Here is a 17,455-nt window from a genome sequence, read left to right on the forward strand (position 1 = left end):
CATATGCCGAAACGTGCACAAAAAGAGAATGCCAAGTGTTTTCATGACGTGTAACCAACAGTGGCTGAAAGTTGCTAATAGGTTCACATGAACCATAAAGTAACAGATGATGCAAGTATAGTTTACTGCTTATTACAAACCTGACAAAAAACAGTGAGTCACTGTACAAAAACATTTAGGATTAGGATTAGTGTCAGTCACAATAATATAAATATATGCACACACACACAATACCAACCTTAAGTCTTGTAGCAGAGGGAGCCTAAGAACTGTCTGTGCTGAAAATGATCAATTTACACAAGAGGCATTTGTAAAATTCTTGGGTTTGTCTAACTAAAGAAGAACCTATGTGGGGTTTTAAAAACTAATATTTTGAAAACCTTAAGAGGAGCCAAAGCTGAGGAACATGACTGTACAACTGTTAGATTGAGTTTCTATCCGTTTCTATCTTCCCCACCGCTTATTAATGAGAACTACGGCAGAAAACCTCTGGAAAAAGTTGAATATGAACCACTGAGAAAGGCTAAATAAATGGCACACAAATCAAATAAGTCAAACGTAGTCAGACTGTATATTTATGATTTGGTCCGATGCCTGAAAAATAAATACTTAAGATCTGATACTCAAAATTAACACCATGAAATGTGGTAATTTAGTGTTTCTCATGAGGTCTTGGCGGGCTAAAGACCCATTCGCACCAAGGGCGATAACCATCAACAAAGATATAGTTCTAAAAAAAACAATAATTCTAAATATATATTAGCACGGTCCACACAACGGCACAGAGAAACAATATTGTGGAATCACTTTCAGAACGATTTCGAGCTGAAAAGCCATAACAATCAGAATCAGCTAATCAGAATCCACCTGACTTTAAACGGATAGTTCACCCAAAAATGAAAATTGTAATTTACTCACCCTCATGTTGTTCCAAACCTGTATGAGTTTCTTTCTTCTGTTGAACACAAAATATATTTTGAAGAATGTTGGTAACAAGACAGTTGACTTCCATGGTATTTTCGTTCCTACTATGGAAGTCAATGGGCACCATCAACTGTCTGGTTACCACCATTCTTCAAAATGTCTTCTTTCGTGTTCAGCAGAAGACAAATAGGTTTGGGACACTTTGAGGGCGAGTAAGTAATGGAAAAAAATAGGGATTTCTTTGGGTTAACTATCCCTCTAAGAAGCTTGAGCGTTTAAAGTGGCAGACAGAAAATAGCGCACACTTAGAATTAACAAAACGTTCTTGACCACTGGTGTGGATGCTAATATAGTTATGATTATTGTTATCATTCTTAGTGTGAAAGGGCCCTAAACTCAGCTATCTGCATCTTTAAATATGGAAATAGTCTTGAGTTGACTTACACTGCATTGTACCTAAAAATGGATCAAATTAAAGAACTAATTAAAAGATAAAATAAAGAAACAAAACAAAAAGTTGAGCAAAACAAAATAAAATTTAATGATTGTAAATGCCATGTGAAACAAAATGAAAGGTTTCCAAAGGAAACACAAAAGCAAAAAAAGAAAAAGAAAAAGAAAAAAAAAAACACAAATATCACAAGGCAGTCTTAAAAAGCATGTGCATTAGTACTGGATATCCATTTTCAAATAAACAAACTAAACTTAATGTATTAGCCTAGAGAAACAAAAACAAAAGAAAACGCAAACCATAAACAGAAGATGCTGATGCTCAAATGTGATTACATTTTACATAAATACTCAGTACCTAGTATTCAATGTCCAAATATTTTTGGAATATTCTTAGGGATGTGCAACATGCACCTCTGCCGGGAGAAACTAAGCCTTCCATTCATGTCTTTGGTCCTTCTTAGTTCAGTCTTTTCAGAGGGTCCCTTACAAAAGATTAACAAGTTAGTTAAAGATTTTCCCCTCACTAAAACAGGCATTTTCTTTGCCGTTACCTCTTCTTTTCTATGGAGCACTCAGCATGCTGGATTTAAGACTCAGATTTTAATAAACAAATTAACTGTTGTGAGATGGGTAATGAGATTCCTGCCAAACCAAAAAGTGCTACATTATTGAGGGCAAAGTGGGAAAATGACATCAAATTAAGGCATCGTAAATACTGAAGAGCTATGTAGGATGTAGATATTGCCAAAAGAAAGAAAAAAATCTGATTTTTAAATCCAGCATCTGGTGAATGAGGTGTCCGACCACGTATGGCACATAGCAACAATACCAGGCTAACATCAGAGACAAATTTGTATTAAACGAAAAATTGGTCATATATTGGGATAAACCAGAACGCCTAAAACACTTGCATTTGAAGCATCCAACAGCTTGAATCTTAAAAGAAACTGTCTAAACGAGACTGCGAAACGTGAACATTTGCGAAGACTTGATTACACTAAAATAATAGTTTTCTTTTTCAAAACGGCGCCAATTTCTCGGGCTTCGCAGAACACACCCTTCTTCATTTTCCTGGCAACCCTGCTTTCTACTTGTGCGACTTGCTCGTTTTGAACGACACTTGTAAAATCTTGTCCCCGAGGCGGTAGCCGTTGAGGCTGGCAATAGCCATGGCAGCCTCTTCATAGTTTGTCATGGTAACAAACCCAAATCCCTTGCACTTGTTGGTGTTGAAATCACGGATCACTTTGACATTTGTGACGGCGCCGAAGGGCCCGAACATCTGCCACAAAATGCCCTCATCTGCATCCTGGCCCAGGTTGTAAATAAAAATACACCAGCCTGACGAGGAGTTTCCAGGCATGTTAACGCCAGACATGCCGCTCATGTGGTCTACACTCATAGGAGAGAACCTGAAGACAGGAAATAACATCATTTAGGACAAGTTCATCAGATATGCACACATTTTTGGAACTGAAAGAATTTTCAGAATCTTCCTAAATGTAAAATAACACTATCTGTTGACTGTAGAAATTAAATATAGATTACTATTTTTTAAAGCTGTATTTTTTATTTTCTTAACTTCGACACAGACAACAGCAGGAATATGAGGCTGCTGTCACTGAATACTGACACACATCCGATTTCTTTCTCAACTGTTCACTTACGACATAACCGAGAGAATACTTGCCGAGACGGGCATTTTGACACAATTGTGTGCATGCGTTAGGGATGTCAATTTTCACAAATTCCCATGATCGATCGTCGTTTAAATTAACGATCAATTAATCGTTAGCCTTAATACTGCAATATAATAAGCATCCGCTGCAGTGGCATATGACCAACGGCATGACAGGGTCTGCAAATATTGCTCAGAACTATATGTTCCTCACCAAATGAATGAGAATAGTTTTAAATCTGAATAATTGCGCACCAGTTATGTGCACCCCTGGATATGCTAACCAAGCAAATAGAGAAATACAATCTTGGACTTCATTCACCTGAATCTCTGGGCCTGGTGGTGGACGGGCCCCCCGAAGCGGCGAGGCTGTGTGTGGTAAACCTGGGAAATAATTTGTGAGTTCTTCACTTGGTTGGGACTGGCAGCAAACTTGACAGTGATGGGCTCTGCAGCGCCTGGCGGCTTTTGCCCATTCAAGTCCTTAATTGCATCCTCTGCCTCCGACCTCTTGTCAAATCGAATGAAAGCCACACCACGAGAGAGTCCTGCAATGAGGATAAAAAGGTGAATGCTTTAATACACACTAGCTTACAGAACACTCCAGGTGTCAAAATCAACTTTGCTCATCTACCAACCTGACGCTTGATCGACGAGGACACGGGAGTTGATTATTCTGCCATAACGTGTAAACATTTCTTCTACGTCCTTCTGCGTCATTGTTTTAGGCAGCCCACTGATGTAAAGGTTGGCATCCTTTATGGTGTCAGAGCTTGGCCTGGCATATGACACCTGTCAGAAAGAGCAAAGTTAAAAGATCAGATCCTGAAGAAATACCTCCCCTGGAGATTATTAGGAAATCTCTTAAAAAACTATGGCTAAATAAAAAATAAATAAATAAATAAATAAAAAAAGAGATGCAAACGTAGATTCTTCAATTTAAGTTTTTTTTTTTTTTAATTGATTTTAAAAATTGTAAATTCTTTTCAAATAGGGAACACCCACCCAACAAATAGTTTGCCTTTGCAAATATAAAATTTTATAGAAATGCAAAAACTATTTCATAGAATTCAAACAGCATTAAAGCAACATGTTTGCAACCTGTAATCCATAGATAAAACAAATCTTTAAATGGATGAATCTAAATATTGAAAAGCCTGATAAAAAGGCCACAACCAAGATTCCATCAGGTCTGAGCAATTCTAGTCCAACAACTTTACTTTGTTCTCGCTGCCTTGTTCTCACAACCGGTGGTCTGAAGCAATGACACAATTTAACTTTACACAGGAGCACCTTTTGTCACATTACCTTGATAGTTTTAGACTGTAGTCTCAGTCCATTGAGAGTACTGATTGCTCTTTCTGCATCATTAGGGTTAAGATAGTTAACAAATCCGTACCCTAAACTGTGGCCTAGAGAAAAAAAAAGGAAAACAATAAAACAAACAAAACAAAAAAAAGTTGAAACGTTCCAAATACAAAGGAAAAAAACATCCTAGTATCAAATGTTAAAACTTCTGGGGAAAAAAACTGATGCCAACAAATAAATCCACGTTGACTAGGGACAGGCCTGAGAAAGGAAACTAAAAATATGTAGTTTTTTTTCTGTCAACACTGAAATGAAGACTACACAATTGTGAAGAAACACTTCCAGTGCTTCAAAAGTTTGTCTAAAAGCGCAAATCTTTTAATAATTCATTCTGTTTTTTTTAACTGACAACATGGCTTCATGCAAACCCTGCAAAATAAAGACACTACATCCCTAAACCAACAAAGACAAACAATATTTTCTCTCAAAATTAAATTATGTGTCTGCTTTGAAACCAGTGTGCAAAGTGCTGATGAATACTTGCCTGCTACTTTGTCACGAATAAGTTTAGCAGACTCCACCTCCCCAATGCTGCTGAAGAGACTCCGCAGCTCATCTTGGCTCATATTCTGAGGCAAATAGTTGACGATGAGGTTTGTTTTGGCATCTTTAGGCTCATCGGCCATGTGATCTTCGTAACCGTTCGACATGTCATAGACTTCCTAGAAATAATCAAAACAAGTTTGTTAGGGTTATACATTTTTGCCAATAAAAACTTAATTAGACAAAATTGAATATTACCACAAACTCATTATGCACTTATTTTACATGAAAATGTGCTACTTGCTGTTGATACCTGACCGTACCTGCACAGGTACAGAGCCTCAATATTAGGCCTAGATCTTGCTGAAAATGTTTTCAATTACAGCTGGCAAGCCAGTAATAGAATGACAAACACGCAATTAAAGAAAATTGGAATAGAATTTGTTTGTTTTTTACATAAAATAAAAAACATTTATGTGAGATTACATTATGTTTACACTTAAAGGCTAAATTTCATTGATAAAATGGATCATTTCCTTAAATTTTAAAGACAGAAAGAATTAAGGGATTTATATTCGTGCCTAGGGAAGAAATAATGCAACTACAAGCATCTGCAAGACAGTTCTTCTAATGACTTCAAAATGCCTCAATTACAAATCCCCACTGAAACATAATTAATTAATTACACCTCAGTTTGGCTGCATTTCTACTCTACATTACACAAATGAGAAAAGAAAAAAGAGAGAAAGAATAAATCAATCACACCTAGTCACAAAAAAACATTACATATCGTTAACAAGGAACTGGAACAGTAGAACACAGCAATACAACATTCCCTTTCAGAGCATATTTTACCTTTGTCTTATTAATATGTAATCTTCAAAATGTTACAACCTGACCTAAACCAGTTTTTGTTAATCACCAAACATGAAAGTTCAATATACCACAAAAATGAACTATGAGTGATAAGAATATGTACCAAGCTAAAACAGTAAAAAATATGAGCAAAAGGACAGACGTAACTGTCAACAGGACTCACTGCACTGCTGTTCTTTTACATTCTATGATCAGCACTGCCTCCAATGTTGTCTAGCTGAAATTGCACATGACCACAATTCATTCAACACAAAAACAATAAAATATGGTAGTACTAATGGTATTAAAAAGGGGGTCTTGGATGTCTAACCCCTTCAAGGCATTTTAGGTGAAGGAGGAACCGAACACTGTGGTCACCATGATTATTCTGATATCGGACAGTGCGTCCCATTCACGTTAGAAGAGAGGTCTTATTGTGTATTCCACATGGGTAGCCAGTCAACCTTCAAGGCTGAAACAAACAGGCATTATTACAGTCCCTCCCACACAAACCATCATTGGAGGTTTTAATAAAGTGGTCTGAATCACTCATAGACAATTCTGGTCACTCTCTATCCGACTACTTCGACCGCGAGCTGGTCCCTATAAACATGGTTAAACTTTGCAGCATTTGCCAGGCCAGATACCTTCAGCTGACATTATACAACACCCAATAACGTGTCTAGTGCATTCAGTGAAAAGTCTACCTCAGATGACAGCATTAAACCTCAAGTATTACTCGCTTCACACAGGCTACAGCACTACATGGACAAAAACAGCCTACAAGCACTAAACACTACTAACTCCAGCTTACAGGTTCAGTTTATTTTTAAAATCCACATTCAGTCCCTGATGGACGCAAATTCTACTCACTTTTAAGTATCTAACGTGTCCCCTTCTGACTGCCATGAAGAGCCGTCACAGATCCCAACTCTGAAGATACCAAAAACAAAATAAGGTAATAAAAATACACGCTGACAAAAAGGGGTGGTAGGGGAGGCAAAGGCGGGTTTGGGGGTTCAGAGTAAAATAAATAAACTAAAATAAAAGAAGGGCAAAAAGATAAGATGAGCCACCTTCAGATATAACCTGTGGAAAAAGAATAACAACCATTGGCCATTAAGACTGGTGTAATTTCAGCGTGTATTTTTAGCACCTCACTTTGAGTCTGCACTGCCTGCACAACATCTCAATGTTGACATTATATAAATGGTGTGCTTGTTTAATTTCTTTACGCTGCAAACTTATATATACATACATATCACATATATATATCATTTGTAGCTTTTATAAATGGAAAGAAAACACCAAGAATTAGGTACAATACTAGTGTAAATACTGTTTTATCCCTTTAAGCAAATCTACATGGCATAAAACATAGGCTAATTCTGTGAATCTATTTGGACTGCACGAATTAAAGTAATAATATTAATAATAGTTTAAATAAACTTTTTTTTAACACAACATGGCTGATTAACCTTAATCTTAAACTATGCCAAACTACGTCTACCTTGTAAAATGCTGTTGCATAAAATATATTTTAATAACTAACGTTAATTGATGGCATAAAGAGTGTTCCGGGGACAGTTCCGTTTCATTTTGAACATTTCATAATTTTCATTCAATCACGACAAACGTTTATAATACGACATTTACACGGGCGGTTGAGCTTATTAAACTTATCAGAACAAAAATGTACTACTATCATTAAAAAAAAGTCAACACTGTTCAGTACTTCGTAGGCTGTTGAGAAAACGGAATAAACGACATTTGCCTAGTCGTGGGGGCGTGGGATTTACAACTAACGTTACCCCGCAGCAGGACATCACTCATGCTTGTGTAGATTACCTCGCCATTGTTACGGTTTCGTATCGTAGCTACAGGAGGACAACAACCTTGCGGCATTACACAGCATGATTGTGAAGAATCAGCGATTCAAATAGGTCTAGCATTAAAATACCACACAACACGAGGCCTCGTTCCCCACACACCGTCCCCTTATTTTCGCGATGACTCGCTCGGTAAATCCCATGCAACTCTCGAGCTCAAACTCGAGCAGGCTGCGCTAAGGGGCCTAACTCAAATAAAGCCAGGCCTCAAACACCGAACAGATTTATAACCGTTACTAGATATTAATAAACCAATTTAAATGCATCATGATAAAAAAGACAAGTTTAAAAATATATACATGGCGCCTTACCAACTTAAAAGTCTATCCGATTCTGCAGTAGAATGGATGCACGCGGAGCTTTAGCAGAACGTGGCTTTTTGGCGCTGCGCTCTCGTGACACAAAAAACACGCCACAATGGAACTATGCCGAGGAAGCGGAAGTCCTAACCCCTCCCACTTCCATAATCCATTATACAGATCAACAGTCACTATAATAAAACCAGTCATTTGATTCAATAACAGATTTATTGTGCAAAAAACGCCCTTGCTGTGCGTGCATATAAAATATTCTTAGAACAGGTGTTGTGAAGAGACATAGGCTACTTTAGATTAATGTTGAAATTTAGGAAAACGTTGACTGGATGATATTATCAGAATGATTCGAATTTCGTAACAGTGAAATATACAATATATAATGCACTATACAGTACCGGTCAAAAGTTTGGAAACATTACTATTTTTATTTAATGTTTTTGAAAATAGTATCTTATGCTCATCAACATTATGATCATTCATTTAATCAAAAACACAGAAAAAACAGTAATATTGTGAATGGTTTTCTATTTTAATATACTTTAAAATGTAATTTATTTCTGTGATGCAAAGCTGAATTTTCATCAGCCATTACTCCAGTCTTCAGTACCACATGATCCTCCAGAAATCATTCTAATATGCTGATTTATTATCAATGTTGGAAACAGTTTATATATTTTTTTATAACCTGTGATACCTTTTCAGGATTCTTTGATGAATAAAAAAAGTTTTAAAAAAGAACAGCATTTATGTAAAATTGAAATCTTTTGTAACAATATAAACTAACCATTCAAAAGTTTGGGGTCCGTATTTTTATTTTTTAAAGAAATTAATACTTTTTTTCAGTACATGTATGTGTTAAATTGAAAAAAGTGATAGTAAAGATTTAAATTGTTAGAAAAGATTTCTATTTTGAATAAATGCTGTTCTTTTTAACTTTTTTTATCAATGAATCCTGAAAAAAGTATCACAGGTTCCAAAAAATATTAAGCAGCACAACTGTTTCCAACATTGATAATAACTGAGTATCAAATCAGCATATGAGAATGATTTCTGAAGGATCATGTGACACTGAAGATTTGAGTAATGGCTGATGAAAATTCAGTTTTGCATCACAGAAATAAATAATATTTTAAAGTATATTAAAATAGAAAACTATTATTTTAAATTGTAATAATATTTCACAATATTACTGTTTTCTGTATTTTTGATCAAATAAATGCAGGCTTGATGGGCATAAGAGACTTTTTTCAAAAACATTAAAAATACTAATGTTTCCAAACTTCTGACCGGTATGTATATATAATCATTGTGTACACATTCATGAGAAAAGTCACAAGATATAATTTCCAACAGTGGCTTTTATTCTTTGTCCAGGATTCGATACTCTTGCGGGGGTTGATGTCCCATTAGCTGTGCCACTGTAATCCAAGACATTACCTGATGAAGGAAGGGACAGAGATGACATTATAAATCTTGTAAAAGATCAGGGGGGAATAAATTAATTATAATTCAAGTCACAAAGCTCACCAGTACAAAGAGAACCACTAAAGAAGTCATCATGATGATGTCCAACACAAGTCGTAACTTCTCCTCAATTTTATTTTGACAGCCCTAGAATAGAAAAAAAACAATGTTGAATCTGGCTTATAATGCTCATATGCAAACCTAATTTACAGTAATTCACAAATAAAGCGTAATTTGTTCATTTTTAAACCTTTTAATAGAAATATTTCAGGTAAAATACAAGTTAAGGGGTCATGACATGAGAAATCAAATTTGTCTTGATCTTTAGACATATAAGAGGTCTGTGCACCAAAACATCCTGCAAGTTTCATAGCTTAAAATGTCATCCTCATTATAAACAAAGTATTTTATCAAGTATTTCATCATATTTAATCAAGCTCCAAAAATGGCTAATTTTGATTTTGCGGGATCTGTGTCGTCACACGGGCAAATACATTTGCATATGACTACCTCCATATGACATTGACGAATAGTTATACATTGTCGCATTACAGGCCCCGCCCACTGGTGTTCAGACGCTTAAGCCATGTGTCCACCAAAGCGTTTTTTTCCTGAGGCTAACGTATTTTTCTAATAGTTTTCAATGGGAGCGCCACGTTTTTAAACGGAAGCAGTGTGACGAGGTGCTAAGCGTCTATTTCACACAGCACACTGTGTTTTTACCAGTCTTTTGTCCATATTGTGACGTTCATCTGAATGTAAAGGCTCGTACACACCAAGGACGATAACTGTAATGATATAGTTCTAAAAAAAATGTTCTAAATATAAAAGAATAGCAGAGTCCACAACTATAATGATTACGGCACAGAGGAACGATGTCGTTGGAATCACTTTCAGAACTATTTTCAGCTGATGAATGATAAAAACACTGACAGCCCATCAGAATCCGTCCTGCTTTACAGAACTTGAGCATATAAATCGGCAGACGACAAAACTGCAGCACACACTTAGAATAAACAGAACGATATTGTGCGTTGGTGTGAATGCTGATATAGTTATGGTTTTAGTTATCGTTCTTGGTGTGAACAGGCCTTAAAAAGGACAAAATATAGGGTGGGGGTTTCGTTCTATGCATCGGTTGTTGATTGGACCGGAAGGTCCAGTTGTGACAACAACAAAAAAAGAAAAAAGAAAAAGAAACATACATGAATGATTCATTCACAACAAGATATTTAACATGCATTTAGAAAATGCATTTGAATTTTCCTTTAATGCCAACTTTAACATAACGGTAGAGCCTTAGCTGTAAGCTGTAAGTCTAGCAGGAAAATACTAAAAATATTACAAATCTTATACATAGGGTAACTCAAATGTAATTAGTGTCTGTACCTCATTATAGAGAAGCAGGGGTGAGTCTAAAGTCCCATTGCAGTCGTGAAAGTTTTTGTTGCAGCAGCTTAGAGGAACTTCGTATTTCCCACTGTGATTAAACCAGGGTGTTTCTAACCAGTCTGTGTAGTTGTAAACACCACAACACCGCAACTGTAACAAACAAAAAAAGTGTTACAATCTAATTTTACCAAACACATAGAAATCCTAAAGATTTCTGTGCAAATACCTCACGCTGAAGGGCATTTACTGCTTTGGTATCAGAATCTTGGCTATTACCACTGTAGTTCTGAAACACATCTTTAAGGGGAGCCAAGTCCACATCGAGCTAAAAAAGATGTAATTTAATATTAAAACCATTTCAGTGAAATACACTTTTTTAAAGCCAAGTAACTTAAAATTCCAGTTACCTTCCTTTTATGAGTGTATGCCAATGCTGCAGTAGTAACCACAACGCAAAACACAATAATGAGAAAATACACAAACTGAAAGACAAGAAATATACAAATATGAACACCACACCTCATTCTTATGAGTAAATTATTATTATTCAGTCCTGTTTTTACTTCATAAAAATACATCTCACCAATCCGTGTAGACATGAAGGTTTTTTGTTGGACACCAGACAGCCAATGCTTCCACTGATAAGGAGGATGGCTCCTCCGACAACAGCCAGCAGTGCAGGGAGAATTATATAAAAGCTGCTAAAGAACATACTGTATTCTCTGTATTTATGCAGCAAGAATGAACCACCCAGACCTGTGATCCCAGCCAGCTAGACAAAGTAAAGAACGAAGGAATTTAAAAACCAGAGGAAACAAAACAGCAGATTTATTTCCTAAACGCCATTTCTTGTCATGTGCTGTACATGTGAGCAGTCATGTCACTGTTTTAGAAAAACACATCTTTTTCTATTTTTTCTTTTCACTGTAGTAACACTCATACAAATAATCATATACTTTTGTTGCCTAAACATATTACACAAGGTGTAGGCCTATATAAAAGGCTATATCCAAGGCTAGTTGTTACACTTTAATATTTCCCAGGGCATTTAAGAACACAATTTCAAAAATCATTTTAAATTTACCTCCATCATTGTTGCCTGTTTTGTGTTCACTTATTTACCATACAGCTATTACAAAAATATGATGCTATTGAAATTTAGCTTGGATTATAGAATTCTCAGAAAGGCCATTCATAAAATGTGTGTTTTAAACCAACATACAAAGCCACTTTTAGAGAAAACATGCAATTATATATAAGTAGTTATGGCAAATGCATTAGTATTATGATGACAAACGAAACAAACAAGTGCATGATGCTGCCTAAACTCACCGATAAAAGAAGAGAAGCAATTTTAAGAAAAATTCCGAAAGCTCTTCTCCTTAGAGCCATGGCTCTGCTTTAATCGATTCGCGTGAACGCGTAATCTATATACACATATTTAAAACGCGGTTCTATCAAGGTCTCTCGGTCCAGTTCAACCTCAACAGTGACGAACACTGATATGACTTGATGGATTTAAAAATCGAAACCAGATAAAATTGCGGAAGTCACTGAATCTAGTAAACAAGTAGGGGGCACTGTACCAGGGAAATAAAGTATCACTCGAATTCTAAAGCCATATAATAGTAATCCTCAAAAATAAATTCCGTCTATAAGATATTAATTGTTTTTACAACATAAGCTATAGGCTAGCCTTAAGTCTACTTTAAACGGTATCATATACATGTATTTATTTTCATTTATTATTCTTTTTAAGTAACACATTTATTAACAATTGGGAATAATAAATATTCAAAACGCATTAAAAAAAAACCTAATAACCACGAGGATAATAATGGTATGCTCAAAATTATCATTGAACGCGAACACAATTGTTATATTCAAATGTTGATATAATAAATCCGAAAAATTCACACACACACACACACACACACACACACACACACACACACACTCACACACACACAAAACTTCCAAAGATGTTTTTATTGGACGTCATTATTTTGCGACAAATTTGCTGGTCTTGTCATTGAGAAGCAAGATGGCGTCGGCATCAGACCATCAGGGTGCTCCAGACAGCGAACTGGACGAATTATTAGACAGTAAGTTTTGAGGATGACTTAAATATAAAAAATAACGACCGTTAAAATGTGCGAATGTTTGAGCCCTTTTGTAATGTTACTCTTTAGTGAACTAGCGTTTAGAAGGCGGTTGTCACAGTGCAGTTGCTGCTCCGCTACTATGTGCTCATGCTTGTCTCAGTGATTGTACTTTTTTTAGGCATGCGAAAACATTACACTGTTCGTCGTTTAATTAATTAGAGATCCTCAGTCTATCTCTTTTATGGTCCCATAAAAACTCGTATATGTTCAAACCGGGTTTTGAAGTTAAACGGAGCTTTAGGAGCTGCATGTTTACTAGCCAACTTTGCTATTCATGCCGTGTAATGAAATCAGTCACATGATTATATATAATCAAAACTGATGCACGTATACCACTGGTACACCAATGTTAGTGTTTCATCAACCTCAACTACAGGTGCTCTTGATGATTTCGACAAGACCAGTGTTCCCCCTATGGCCCCTGAGGCCCCCACTGCCCCTGATGCAGGTACGAGTGACGAGAAGGTAATAAACACATGTTTTTATATTTTTATAGCAATTCAAGTAGTGACCAGATTTTTCCCAAATTTTCCGGCACTTTTACAGTAAGTTTGTTTCATGATTGTTGCGGTTAATTTTTCTTTTTTCCTCTGTTCATTTCATCCTCAGCCCCCTCTGCTGGAGGACAGTAAGTTCTTTGAGACTCTCTTTGATGGTGAGATGGCCAATCAAGCACGCGAGGAGTGGGAGAAAGCCATGGCTGAGCTAGCGCAAGAAGAACCTGACCTTCTACAACATTTTCATAAGCTGTCTGAGGCAGCAGGTAAAGTAGGTGAGTAATCTGAAATGGAGCACTGTTGGATGAAGATATACAAACTATTATCCTATATTCCAATTGTTTTGACAAATTATTATTTTTTTAATTTAGGCACAGATGTAGCTTCACAGCAAGAGTTCACCTCCTGTCTTAAAGAGACCCTTAGTGGTTTGGCGCAAAATGCTGACAACCTGCAGGTAAACCCACTTTGAGTTTCTCATATTGCAATGTAAATTAATTCAAGGAAATGGTGTGACATGGTTTTAATGATACACTACAAAAGTTTGGGATCGGTACGATATTTTTTCTGTTTTTGAAAGAAGTCTCTAATGATCGCCAAAGATGCATTTATTTGATCTAAAATACAGTAAATGTATAATCACAATTTTAAATGACTGTTTTAGATTTTTTATAAATGAATTTATTCCTGTAATGGCTTTCAGCTGCCATTATTCCAGTTTTCAGACTCACATGATCCTTCAGAAATCCATCAGAATCAAATGGAAACCGTGATGCTATTTTTCACATAGGTGTAATTTGCGGGTGGGAAATGTCCCCACCACTTTTTGCCAGGGTCGATATTGTCCCCACCACATTTTTAAAAACCTCTTTCTGCACGGATATGCCTAATGCAAATGAAACATATCCAGTTGACGTTCATTTGTGTTAAATAAAAGCCGATCTAAGGGCTGTAATTTGTTGTTTTTGAAATCTTGCTGAAAGTTCGTTGCCAATGTTATCAGTGGCGGAATGTTCTCTTTTGGCTCGTGCGCACTCTTCACACAGACGAGCGCGTCAGTCTATCACTTAATGCTGTTGTCCCTGTTCCCTGCTCTTGATATACAATCATTGATGAACATCTTTGATTTTAATGAGTAAAAAAAAAACGATATGAGGTCGGATTAGAACCCCCAAAAGACAGCTTTTATCTGAAATAAATTAAATTTGATCAATTTAATACATCTTTGCTGAATAAAAGTATTAATTTTTATTTTAAGTATTAATATTAACAAAAAATATCTTACTGGTCCCAAATTTGAAAGGTAATGTATGTCAGAAAATTTTTTAAGAAATGTGATGAACAAAAGTCAGAAGCTGCTCACTGCAGAGCCATGGGTGGAACGTGAAGTCCAGCTCCCCCTCTCTAGATGTAATATGTGGAGCTAGATGGTCCAACCACACCCTAATCCTACCCATTACCCTATCCCTCCACCCCTTAGTTCTACAGAGGTAGAGTGGGACTTGGTCAAGCTCAACCCATGACGTCCAGAGAGGGAGATCTAGATGTCATTTGGCTCTGCAGTGAGCACCACTTGCTTTTACCTTTAAATGCAGAGTGCAGGACTGGCTGGAGATGATCTGGTAAAGACCTTGGAGAACCTGGGATTGAATGAAAATGGGGAGGGAGGAGGAGAAGATGGCAATATTCTCCCAATTATGCAGTCCATCATGCAGAACCTTTTGTCTAAAGAAGTTCTCTACCCTTCTCTTAAAGAGATAACGGAGAAGGTGAGTTGTTTACAGCATCTCCCTGACTGTCTTACTGATTGTCCAACCTTTTTCTGGTGCAAGTGTATATACCTATCATCAATTAAATATTTATTTTCAGAAAATCTTGCAACACATTCCATTTAATATTATTATTTTGTTTTTTACTAATATCACGCAATTTGCATTTAGTACCCTGAATGGTTGGAGGGCAACAGGCAGTCCCTCCCCCCAGACCAGTTCATGCGGTATGAGCAACAGTACAAGATCATGGGAGAGATATGCAGCCAGTTTGAGAAAGATGGAGACAAAGACAGCACATTTGATAACATTTTAGAACTCATGCAAAAGGTAAAAAACATATAATTTTTAAATTGAGTAATCCATTTATTTTTATAATAATTTAGAGCCATATTTTCAGGTTTGTTTATATGTATGAATTACTTCACCTTTTTCTTGTACCTTTTTTACTTAAAAACATAATAATATAACTTAATATCACCTTTCAGAAATGTTACGTAACAGAAATGTTAATAATGTCTTACCCTTAGCTGCAAGACTTGGGTCAACCTCCAAAAGAGCTAGCTGGAGAGGCAGTGAGTATTTTCTGTTATTATTATTATTATTATTTTACAATAGATATGTCATTTACATAATCAAAATGTTTGTTCTCTTATATTTTCAGCCTCCTGGCTTGAATTTTGACCCAGAAGCTCTACACCTTCCTGGGGCACAAGGGATTCCTGGAGCAGAGCAGTGCTCAGTCATGTGATCTCAATGAGGTCAAATTTATGTATGTTTAAAAACTATACAATTTGGAGCTAATTATCTGAACCTGAATTGGACACAGTGGATCATGCTCCGCTTTTAAAGGAGTTTGTTTTGTGTCTGCACTGAAACTGTGAACTTCACTACATTAATTTGACCTTGTAGTTTTTGTCCACAGAGGTTCTTTTCATATTCATCCATGATCCATTTACTGTTGTCACTGTAGAGCAGCTCTTAATGTTTTGAGTGAAGCTTGATATCTCAAGTGCGCCGACAGCTTGGTAAGAAAGAATCAAGGTCTTCTGAATTTACTTCAAGCACATTTGACAGCTTATGCAGTGAATTGTGTTTTGTATAAGTAGACACGAATGCATGGAGTGATGGGAAAAGTATTTCCAGTTTAATTTTACTTTTAAAATCTCAGAAGAATGGTCAGAGGCTACAAATAGCTTTCATCGGATTGATGAAATCATTTTAATATAAAATGTAATATCTATTCTATTCTCATACTATATCATTAGTTTCATTTCTGTGATTTGAAAACTATTCAGTGACAAATGAATCTCTCAGATTAAGATTAATAAAAATGAAAAAACTAACTGCACTTCATATCCAGGTTCATAATAGATCCATCATTTCATTGTGTCAAACATAGGATGCATTTGTGTTTGAGTGGGAAAATTATCTCTACTTGTGTCTTCTAATGGATCTGTGTGCATATAGATCAGTTTGGAGTAGTGAATTGCCATGTAGATCTATATCATTCCCATCATTCCTGTGGTGGTGCCTCTATGTGATGTGCTATTGTCATAATAATAGTCCTAATTTGCCTTGATTAAAAGAATATTGTTTCATAGTTCAAAATTAATACTCTGTATTAACACTCAAAGAACATCACCTTAAATCCCAGGATACCTGAAAAAAAGGTTACATTTTGTAGTCATATGCTTTTGAGGGGATGTTTACAGGCTTCTTTTGCAAACAGGTTTGAATGCCTGGAAGTGGGATCCTTTCACAGGATCAAGTATGGAACTGATAGTTGACTTGCTTTCTTGACACATGTCATTGGTTATATGTAGTATGGTATTATCTGGCCAATATGAGAAGGATATAATAGGTATGATGAACAGGACAAAAATATCCAATGGTTACAACACTCAGGGGTTGCTCAAACACCCAAGCACTTAAATCAGCTCATCAATATTCTTTATCATGTTAAATATTCCCTTAAATGTACAGTTCATTGGTCTTTTCACTACATGAAAGTCTAATAAATGTTATAAACTCACATTATTCTTTGCCTGCTCGATTTTATTCCAGTCACATATCAAATGAAACTAAGACCATTGATTACACACAATTGTCTATGGTTGTTCATTTATATTCTAACCATTTTACAATTTTTGTGGCTTTAACACTTTAAAAAAAAAAATTAATAACCAGCAAGGAGGTAA

At 36.0% G+C, this 17,455-nt stretch overlaps 3 protein-coding genes across 11 annotated transcripts; 1 reads left to right on the forward strand and 2 right to left on the reverse strand.

Moving 5' to 3' along the window:
* Positions 1 to 1,815: 1,815 nt before the first annotated feature.
* Positions 1,816 to 8,077, reverse strand: elavl1a (ELAV like RNA binding protein 1a). 6 transcript variants are annotated; one of them, XM_079875468.1, is made up of 7 exons: positions 7,962 to 8,066; positions 6,635 to 6,694; positions 4,908 to 5,085; positions 4,364 to 4,467; positions 3,694 to 3,847; positions 3,378 to 3,603; positions 1,816 to 2,789 (listed from the first exon to the last, which is right to left on the reverse strand). In XM_079875468.1, exons 2-7 carry the CDS (start codon positions 6,668 to 6,670, stop codon positions 2,465 to 2,467), a joined length of 1,023 nt encoding a protein of 340 aa, XP_079731594.1. In that variant the 5' UTR covers positions 6,671 to 6,694; positions 7,962 to 8,066; the 3' UTR covers positions 1,816 to 2,464. The 6 variants fall into 6 exon arrangements, with proteins under 6 accessions (XP_079731594.1, XP_079731595.1, XP_079731596.1 ...); XM_079875469.1 differs by having other exon boundaries at positions 6,635 to 6,850; XM_079875470.1 differs by lacking the exon at positions 6,635 to 6,694 and having other exon boundaries at positions 7,962 to 8,077.
* Positions 8,078 to 8,159: 82 nt separating this feature from the next.
* Positions 8,160 to 12,807, reverse strand: tspan37 (tetraspanin 37). Of its 3 annotated transcripts, none has more exons than XR_013821895.1 (8): positions 12,156 to 12,807; positions 11,407 to 11,595; positions 11,231 to 11,305; positions 11,050 to 11,148; positions 10,821 to 10,973; positions 9,495 to 9,578; positions 9,121 to 9,404; positions 8,160 to 8,491 (listed from the first exon to the last, which is right to left on the reverse strand). XR_013821895.1 is itself a non-coding variant. In XM_079877550.1 (7 exons), exons 1-7 carry the CDS (start codon positions 12,213 to 12,215, stop codon positions 9,327 to 9,329), a joined length of 738 nt encoding a protein of 245 aa, XP_079733676.1. In that variant the 5' UTR covers positions 12,216 to 12,807; the 3' UTR covers positions 8,162 to 9,326. The 3 variants fall into 3 exon arrangements, 1 of the variants encoding a protein (XP_079733676.1); XR_013821896.1 differs by having other exon boundaries at positions 8,162 to 8,558; positions 9,081 to 9,404; XM_079877550.1 differs by having other exon boundaries at positions 8,162 to 9,404.
* A 23-nt stretch (positions 12,808 to 12,830) lies between these two features.
* On the forward strand, positions 12,831 to 17,025 carry pex19 (peroxisomal biogenesis factor 19). 2 transcript variants are annotated; one of them, XM_079877548.1, is made up of 8 exons: positions 12,831 to 12,928; positions 13,365 to 13,453; positions 13,598 to 13,760; positions 13,857 to 13,942; positions 15,081 to 15,254; positions 15,426 to 15,584; positions 15,785 to 15,829; positions 15,919 to 17,025. In XM_079877548.1, the coding sequence occupies exons 1-8, from the start codon at positions 12,868 to 12,870 to the stop codon at positions 16,003 to 16,005; spliced, it is 864 nt and encodes a 287-aa protein (XP_079733674.1). In that variant the 5' UTR covers positions 12,831 to 12,867; the 3' UTR covers positions 16,006 to 17,025. The 2 variants fall into 2 exon arrangements, with proteins under 2 accessions (XP_079733674.1, XP_079733675.1); XM_079877549.1 differs by having other exon boundaries at positions 12,846 to 12,928; positions 13,365 to 13,436.
* The last annotated feature ends 430 nt before the right edge of the window (positions 17,026 to 17,455 follow it).

The sequence above is a fragment of the Squalius cephalus genome (assembly GCF_949319135.1).
Source record: "Squalius cephalus genome assembly, chromosome: 7".
NCBI classification, from domain to species: Eukaryota; Metazoa; Chordata; class Actinopteri; order Cypriniformes; family Leuciscidae; genus Squalius; species Squalius cephalus.